Consider the following 9,909-nt stretch of genomic DNA (forward strand, 5'->3'; position numbering starts at 1 on the left):
TTTTTTTTGGTTCAACAATAAATGTGTACCATATTCTTCTTCATGGAAAAATAAGATATCCCCTGAAAATAAGACCTAGCGCATCCTTGGGAGCAAAATTTAATATAAGACACTCTTATTTTCGGGGAAACAGGGTAGGTAGGTGGCAAGTATAGATCCCATTCCCCTACCCCAACTTGGTCATTTCCATCATCCAAAAAGAGTGAGCCCTATCTTCTCTGTCCTGATCTACCAGAAGCCTATTCCTTCAAGAGAATTAACCTAAATCATAAGAATACAGGACTCTCAGCTATACCAGATACCAAAACCATTCCCCAAGCTTTAATATAAACTCTACCCTGACATCCTAAAAGCCCACAACTGTGGGATACAGAAAAGTTATTCTCCTGGTTTGTCCCCCATATTATATGCCAAGCCTAAGATGCTGCTTGCTAACACTAAGTCAATGACTGTACACTTGGAGGTCAACTCCTTAGAGGTTATCTGCTTGAGGGTTATCAGCCACCTACAGCAATCAGTCCCTACTGTCTGTCCCAAAATAGGCGGGGCCCACTCCCTTCTGATCAGGATAGTGGATTATTCCCCTGAAGGACAGCCCAAAGTCAAGGGCAAACCATATCAAGGAAGATCAAGGTTAGGCTGCCATCTAGACTTTAGAGTCAGCCCATCTTATCACATGTATACCCCTAGTGCTTCCCCTTCCTATTGCATGCATACCCCTCGCTTGTCCCCTTCCTGTCCTGCGTATGCCTATTGTACAGCCCCTTCCTGTTATGTATGTGGTTACCTGTAATCAGAGGGGCATGCATGTCCCCTAAAGGTATATAAGCCATGAATGGAAATGTATTCGGGCTCCCTGGGCTGACCTGGCTGCTGAGATCATAGCCATCTGACAGGTGAGAAACTGCATGCTTTATCTTGTCTCATATCTCTTTAATTTTACCCAACCACCCCTTAGATCCATTCAATGTGGGGCTGGTACCCCACACACAAAGTAAAACAACGTACTACCAGACACTGTCCCCAATGGCTTAAAAGACCTCTGGCTTCACAGTCTTGACACCAAGACAAGGTCTAGACTCCACAGAGATGTTCTTTTATTGGTATTCTTGTTGCTATGTGTTCTATCATTCCCTACCCCCTTTAAACCAAAGTTGTGCACTGTTCTTATAATTTATCCCTAATTCTCCATTGGTATACAAAAGGACAGGGGGGAAAATACTGTTTCTTTACTTTCTTGCTTTCAATTTAATTTGTATGTTTTCCAGTCCCTCAACACATCCAGAAGATAGTACCCACATGGAAGAAAACACTCCTGGGCAAATCTTAGAGCCAAATCAAACATTCATCAACAGCTCTTCCACTTCTTTTCCACCTAGTATTTGTAAGGTAGTCAAGAGGTGCCAGAAACCAAATCAGCCGAATTAGAGCAAACAGGCTTTATTGGGGAGAAAAACCCACCTGGGTGAAGTCCCACAGTCCACAACGTCCGGGCTGGGGGAGTCGCACTGCAGGCTACAGAGGTGATGCTTATATATGGGCAGGTATGTCCGGGTTTCTGGAATGTAAGGTGTCTTCCTGGTTCGGGGTGTATTCGTGCCAGGGGCAGAACGGAGGGCAAGAACAAAGCAGGCACTGAGCCAAATGGGCTGAGCTGGGTGAAGAGTGGAAGGTCGAGAGCAAAGTGGGCACTGAGGAAAATGGGCCGTGAGTAAAAGAAAGAAAAAAAACTTGCTAAACTGTTGACAGGTTACATAGCCAGCTCTGCAGGTGTGTGTGGGACATTCAAGGCCACTTGCTGCTAGAAGCCGGCCTGGTATTGATCCGGCCATACAGTATTATTTTTTCTATTTTTATTTTTAATGCTTTTGTCTCTGGCCCTTTCCTTTAATTTTAATATCTAAAATTTTACTTCAGAACACTTTTACCTACCCTTTTTTCCTTCTTATTAATCCTTTGCTTTCCTTCTCATCCTCATAAAGCCAAAAGTTCAAACAACTTTTACAAGTTTTTTCTTTTTCTATCAAATATTAATACCCATTCCTTCATAAAGATGAAACAGGCATTTTTTTAATCAAATTTCCCTTATTTTAACCTACCAATTAACACTACCTCATCCCTCTTTTGTTTACTTTTTCCTTTCTTTTTGCCTTCCTCCAACACTTCCTCTAACACACCTCTACTATATCACTTACCAGAGGCTCCCACATAACCTCAACTCCCTAATACTCCTAAAAGCTACCCAAAGATGTCAAGAAAGCAGAAGATATTGGTGTACACACACACACACACACACACACACAAAGGAAACAGACACAAATAATTGAATACCAACCAGACCTAAATGAAATGCACGAAATTGAAGAGGGTATGGAATTACCAAAACAGAATTTGAAAGAATGATGGCACTCAGACACCAAGTGAAGGAAAACTCTGGGAGGAAAACTAAAAAAGTAGAAAATGTAGAACCCTCATTAATTGCCATAAAGACAGAAACAAACAAACAAAAAAAAACAGTATAATAGCAGTATTACACAGTAATATATAAGAATAGAGAAACAGGATTGAAGAGATGGAAACTCAAAGTAGTGGGCTTGCAGACTCTAATCTAAAGGAAAAACAAATTTAAAAAATGGAGATGATAATGAGAAAGCTTTGAGAACAATGTGGAACACAATCAAGAGGAACAATTTGCACCTAACAAGATTACAGAAAAGGAAGAAACAAAAAAAAAATCCACAGAGAAGAGTTTAAGAACTCCTGCAAGAAAACATTCCTCAGTGCCCAAAGAGTGAAAAAATAATTATTCAGGAAGCTGAAAAATCCCCAATCAGAGCAATACCAAAAGGAACACTCTGACATATGGTAGTCAAGATGTCTAACATCAACAACATGGAAAAAGTTCTAAGAGCAGCCAGGGGAAAAAATATCAATTACATACAAAGGGTTAGCAATTAGAATAACTTCAGATATTTCAGTAGAAACCATGCAGGCAAGAAAACCATGGAGTGACATACGCAGGGTCCTGAAGGGGGGGGAAAAACCCTGTCAAGCTAGAATCTTGTACCCAGCAAAAATATCACTCAAATATGATGTATTTGCATTCTAATGGAATACAAATGGAAGTATTCTAAACAAGGAGAAATTAAAACCAGCACTAAAAAAACACTCAGTGAAGTACTATGGGCAAAAAAATCAACAACAGCAGCACACAAACCTGAAACCAGTATTTGTTTAGGGGGCATGAGTTTATGTTAATAGTAGTGGAATAATTTGGAAAAGGCTATCAACGATTATTGTACAACATGAAGAGTATAATCAACGACACTGAATTATACATGTAGAAGTTGTTGAATTGGAAACTGTTTTGTTGTGTGTAGTTTTGCCAAAAATTTTTATAAATTACATGAATAATAATGAATAGAAGGAAGAAAATATTCTAAAGTTGATTGCTGTAATAATTACACAACTCTCCTTGATATGAATTATTGAATTGTATGACATGCGGATGAAGGGCCATTAGAACTGTTAAAAAAAATCAAGTACACAGAAACTGAAGAATATATTGCCTAATAACTACTAGGTAATTGATGAAATAAGGAATGTAAAAAGAGTGTTGACCTTGATATAATGGAAAAATGTGATCCAAAGAAGCCGAGATCTGAGAAGGGAAATAAAGGAGCAGTAGATGGCTAAGTTGTTGGAGGATTTGATTAGTATTTAAGAGTGCAGAATACAAAGTTGCTGACCTGAAATGTAAACACCCAAATTACAAATTAAAAAAAAATTTTTTTTAATTATTTCAGGGAAAAAAAGTTCATGATTACTTCTCCAAGGTTCAACTGTTGGTCTCACTTTGTATAGAGAAAAGAAGAATGAAGAAAAGTAAAGATACTTGAAAATAATTAGTTCAATCAATTAAATGAGTCTGATTTCAGAAGAACTGGATGGTTTCTGACTGCTAATTGTTTCCCAGCTGCTCAAAAACAGATCATTTTAGAGGATCCCAGATAGAATGGGGAGAAAAATGTGGAACAAAGTTCAAAATCATAAAACAAGACCAGGCTTACTAACTAGAGAGAGAATGGTGGAAGCCCACCCATCGGGTTTAATACTACACTTACCCTCATAAACCAATTTTCCGCCAAACAATAGAAAGATTTATAAGGGAAACAATAACACTAGGAGGATAGGCACACGTTAGAATAATCAATCAGCTGAGATGAAAACGGCAGTATTTACTCAAGGAAAAGTTCAAAAAGTTTAGGAAAGAGAGAAGTATAAAAACAGGAAATATATGGAAGTAGTCAGAATATTGTAAAGTTATATTGTGGAGATTTTAACCAAAGACAAGATATAAAATGTGTATGATATTTGAATTGAATACTCAATTTACTTGCACTGTAAATCTTTACCCAATAAATACACAATACAAAGTTTAATTTTAAAAAGATGATCTCTGATGATTGTACAATTCTTCTTAAGATGATTTAACTATTAAACTGCATGATTTGTGAATTATATACTAATAAAACTGTTAAACTTAAAAACTAATAACTAAAAAAGAAATAGCTCAACTACGATGCACCACCAACAATGCATTTGTTAGTTTTCTTTCACTCTCGTGTCCTTTGTAAAGCTCTTTATATCAGCAAACCCTTGGATACCGTTATGACCTCATGCTAATGGTTTATCTTGTCCTTGTCCCAGTTAAGACTTAATAAACGATCTCTTTTTTGAAAAAGAGCTCAGGACAAAACATTATAAAATTATGAGAAACAGAGCACATACACAAGAGTTTACAAGTATAATAAACAGGAATATTAGCATCAAATAATTAAGAGAGCAGAACTAGTGGAAGGCTATTGGAGACTGCACAGTAAAAGATAGCATGTGAGTTGAGAAAGAAGACTTAGTTTCAAATGTCAGCATAACCATCAGGGTTATGGTGATGGAATATTTTTGTTAGTTTGTGCCTGTTTTTCAGATTATCATCTCAAGCTTCAGAAAATCTTTACATGAGTTCTCCCTGAAATTTTCAATAGCTTGAAATAACTGTCCTTTGTAACATTTAACAATTGTAGATTATTTCTGTGATTGTTTTATTAATATGCAAATACTCTAGGAGGCTTTAAATTCCGTAAGGTCCAAGGATCACATCTGTTTTGCTCAAATTTTAACAATAATCCCTAGTTCAGACAAGAATTATATAATTTAAACTTAAAGTAAAAGGAAAATGTAAACACTTAAAAGATACATTTAAAATAAAACAAAAGCAGATAATTTGTAAAATAGCTTACCTACAAACAAATTCACTTAATTCTGCATAATCTGTAGGTTCCACTATTATATTCAGGTCGGTAATAACAGAAGATAAAATCTCCTCATTCTAAACAAAGAAAAAATGTTTCTGTATCAGATCACAATTCATTTTTTATATAAAAACTTGACAACATGCAAAATTAAATTTCACCAAGTAGCAGAAAAGGGATGGCCTTATACTTAAAATGTTCTTTTTTTAAATAATAAAAGCAGATACTTAATCGGTGGTGCTAAAAATCAAAAAGGACTTCTAATGAAATACTAAAATGTAAGTACTAAAACCATAGACTATGAGAGGAAAATATAAACATTTAACTGATTAATGGCCCCACTTTCGCAGGGGTCAGACCTAACCCAGGGGTACATATGGAAGCCAACTAAAAAGGAGTGCAAAGAAATTAAAAAAGAGGACATGGGTCGGGGGAACAGGGCACTAACCCTGTTCCCCTTCCATGGGGACAGAATTATTTATGCCTTCACAGGAACGGGAGAGAGGAACCAGACCTCAACCTGGTGCACCAAGATTTAAGGCAATATACCAGCATGACGCAGCGAAACCAACAGAGAGGTCTGTGGGGTGACCCCAATCCAGGCTGTACTAACTCCCCTCCCCAGAAGAATGCGCAACAGAGGACAGCACTAAAGATACAGCTTGGGGAGAGGAGCAGGTCTGTTCAGAACACACAGGAGCAAACTAAGAGGGAAGGGGAAAGAGGGAGAGAGTAGACCACATCCTGGCCCACAAAGTCCTGAGGAAAATATTCCTGCTAGGATCAGCAGGGGGACAACACTGGAGACACAGCACACTGATTGTGTCCAGTCTGATCCCCTCACACTGGGGTGAAACACAGAGGGCGTACAACAGAGCAGCAAGGGGAGCAAAGCAATGAAGTCCCTGAGAAATCCCAAAAATAGACTTTGGGGGCAGGGCTTGGCAGTTCATCAAATTCAATTGGAAAACATTCATAAAGGTCAACAACAGGCCTGAAACTAATTATAGCCCCACCCCCAACCCATGTCTATCTATGTAAGATAGGAGAATAAACAATCCTGAGGAGAAAACAATGGGTCTAACGGTTCCAGGGGGGCATGAGAGAGGGGGAGCTAGGGAAAAAGAAGGGGGTAGCCAACAACCCAGGGACAAGGGAACAAGTGATCTAAAATCGATGACAAGGAGGGCGTAGAATGCCTGGTGGGGTGTGGGACATAGAAAGGCTTTCCCCCAACTTGCCTCCCCCAAATATATGTCAGACCAAGGGCACTGATTGTAACTAATAGTAAATGATTGTCAAGTTATCTCCAGGAAGGCATTCAACCATCCAGAGCAATCAGACACTATTGTTTATTCCATCATAGGAAGGGCTCACACCCCACTGATAAGTATAGTGAGTGTGTCCTTGGAGAGCACGGAACCAGCTCAGTAACAACCAAGGTCAGGTTACCATCACGAATCTAGGATCCACCCATCTTGTCACATGTGTACCCCTAATCCCTCCTCTTCCTATTGCATGCATACTCCTAGATCACCTCCCTTCCATTGCTGTATGGCCTATGGTACTACCCCTTCCTGTGACATATGTCCTTACCTGTAACAGGGGGCTTTCACAGTCCCCAAGTATATATAAGCCTTCGTTAGAAATCAATCTCTCTCCTCTACTCCCCTCTAATCCACCCACATTCTGCATGGACCTGGCTGCTGAAATCATGGCCATCCAGGAGGTGAGCATGCTACCATAAAATGTGTCTGACTTTATTTTACTCTCTCTCCTATTCTCTATGACTTTACTATAATTTTTATTTATTATCACGGTACAGTTGAGACTACAGACCGGTGATTTGTTAGGGGCTGGTCTCCCCTGACAATGGGGCTTGATCAAGTTCAATGTAGCCTAGAGGAATTACTGAGTGCAGAATGAAGGTCAAACCTGGTAGTGGAAAAAGAGAAAAGACCAAGGAAATAGAGGAAAGAACTAGGAGGCAAAGAACATTTATAGAGGTGTAAATATGTAAATATATTCATATATAACAATAGAGAAATAGATCTAGGTACATTTATTTATAAGTTAAGTATTAACGTAGCAAACAGACATTGGACCTCTCTACTCAAGTATGCCTTCAATGGAAGAACACTTTGTTCTAACAAACTGGCATTCTGTGATGCTCACCTTCCCTGACATGATCTCTGAAGACAAAATGGCTGCATAAGCAAATGTGGTGAAGAAAGCTGATGGTGTCTAGCTATTAAAAGATATAGCATCTGGGGTCTTAAAGGCTTTAAGATCAACATGCAGCCATCTAGCTGGGAAGCAAGAAAGCCCACATAAAAGAAGTACACCAGCCTGTGTGATCACAAGGTGTTGATTGGATCAGGTATCAAAGAACATAAAATCATATCATTGTGAATGAGGGGGAGTGAGGAGTAGAGAGACCCAAAGCCCACCTGTAGGCAACAGGACATCCCCTTACAGAAGGGTTGTGGGGAGGAGATGAGCCAGTCAGGGTGCAGGGTAGCAACGATGAAACATACAACTTTCCTCTAGTTCTTAAATGATACCTCCCCTCCACTACCATGATCCCAATTCTACCTTACAAATCTGGCTAGACCAGAGGATGTGCACTGGTACAGATAGGAACTGGAAACAAAGGGAATCCAGGGCAGATGAACCCTTCAGGGCCAGTAGTGAGAGTGGCGATACCAGAAGGGTGGAGGGAAGGTTGGCTAGAAACAGGGGAACCAAGTACAAGGACCTACATGTAATCTCCTCCCTGAGGGACAGCCAACAGAAAAGTGGGTGAAGGGAGCCATCGTACAGTGTAAGATATGAAAAAATAATAGTAATTTATAAATTATCATGGGTTCACGGGGGGGGGGGGAGGGGGGATGGAGGGGAAAAAATGAAGAACTGATGCCAGGGGCTTAAGTGGAGAGCAAATGCTTTGAGAATGATGATGGCAACAAATGTACAAATGTGCTTGCCAAAATAGATGTATGGATCGTGGTAAGTTGTATGAGCCCCCAATAAAAAAATTTTTTTTAAAGGGGAGGTATCTTTGGTATATTAATTATGTAATATGGAATAGGGTTGGTTCTAAATCTAAGCAATTCTGAGTCATAAAAATAAAAAATTAAACATGGAGACACACTCATTGGGGAAAGAAGATCACCAAAGAACCAAGGAACAAAACCTGGGGTTGCAGATAAGGAAGGTTGCTGAGTCAGAATGACTGAGACTCAGATTTGGATTTTTAGCCTTTACTACCAGAAAAAGTAAATTTCTTTCTTTGTTATTGTTGCTGAATTTTTTGAAATGTTTTTCTTTATACAAAATCCAGGACAGGTAAATCTATAGAGACAGTAATTGGATTAATGATTTCTTGGGGATATAGCAGGGAAGGTTAGGGGGAAATGGGGACCTAATAACAGTAAGTACAAGAGGGAAAAATAATCTTCTAAAATTGACTTTGGTGATTATTGATTGTACAGGTTTTTTTATTGTACAGTTTTTCTTAATATGATAGAACTATTGAATTGTATATTAATTTTGTACCAATAATACTGTTAGAAGAAAAACTTGTGAGTGTGAATGTGGTGTTGCAGTGTAGTAGCTCTAGGAAAAGCTTAAACACCCTTGACAAGAGTAAAGTCATTTTGAGCTGACAGAAGCCATTATGAACTATAAATGAACTGTAAATGAACTATCTGATATTAGGGAGGTAGGTTGTGCAGACGTAGCGCAACAGAATGTACCGAAGAAAATGTATGCTCAGAAGGCTTGCGAGAACGACCAGAAAAGTTACTGTTCAACTAAGAATGGCTAACTGCAATATGCTACTTCTGTACTCTGCTTGCTTGCACGCCTGCACATTGCAAAAGTAGAAAAACCTTTGGAAAATTAGACTGGGGACCACTCAGTCTCCTCTCAAGAGGGCTGACAGTCCCTGAGCAGGAAATAATACTTTTTCTTTTGAACTTGTCTGCAGTCTGGGTTGTTTTCTACTGGTAACGGACAGTAGGCTACAACAGGAGGTTGTTTGGACCCATAGGTGCTATCCTTGACATCCCTTGGAATTGTGATGGCTTGGCTTCAGCTGTCAGCCTAGGACAGCTACCTGTGGCATCATGTTTTTCTGTAATATTTGTGGTGAAGCAATAACCTCAGAACTAGACATGAAGGCACACCTTATTGCTCATAAGGAAAATGAAATAATTTATCCATTATACAAGTTTAATCTTTGAATTATGATGAAATAGATTTTCATATTGAAACTGCTTTTTAGCAGAATAAGCTAAAAAAATTTAGCAGATCAATAGAATGCAGTATGGCGCTTCAGATGACAAAAAAAGGCAATATTGTACAGTGTAGAATGGAAGTTAATTCAAGTCTTCATTCTCTTGTGCATCAAATTCTCTGAGAAGTTTAGCTCAAAGCCTGCTTGAGGATGGTGCTTTACAACACAAAACCATTTATTCAGAGAACTTAATTTAGCAAATTTCAGAAAAGTAGAGAATAACAATCTATCAGAACCAAAATAAAAGGACCAATTATGAAATGATTTTCCCCTTGATATAGTTTATTATGCCAGCCT

General features: G+C 38.8%; 1 protein-coding gene across 1 annotated transcript in view; it reads right to left on the minus strand.

Moving 5' to 3' along the window:
• Positions 1-9,909, minus strand: part of LOC105979931 (centromere protein P) — a 369,435-nt gene that overhangs the window by 328,781 nt on the left and 30,745 nt on the right. The window contains exon 4 of the mRNA XM_013008632.2: positions 5,301-5,389. Coding sequence (XP_012864086.1) covers positions 5,301-5,389 — 89 coding nt within the window. The remainder of the gene's footprint in view (positions 1-5,300; positions 5,390-9,909) is intronic.

Source organism: Echinops telfairi, unplaced genomic scaffold (genome assembly GCF_000313985.2).
Source record: "Echinops telfairi isolate 266 unplaced genomic scaffold, ASM31398v2 ScPeMD7_7430;HRSCAF=8468, whole genome shotgun sequence".
Classification (NCBI taxonomy): Eukaryota; Metazoa; Chordata; class Mammalia; order Afrosoricida; family Tenrecidae; genus Echinops; species Echinops telfairi.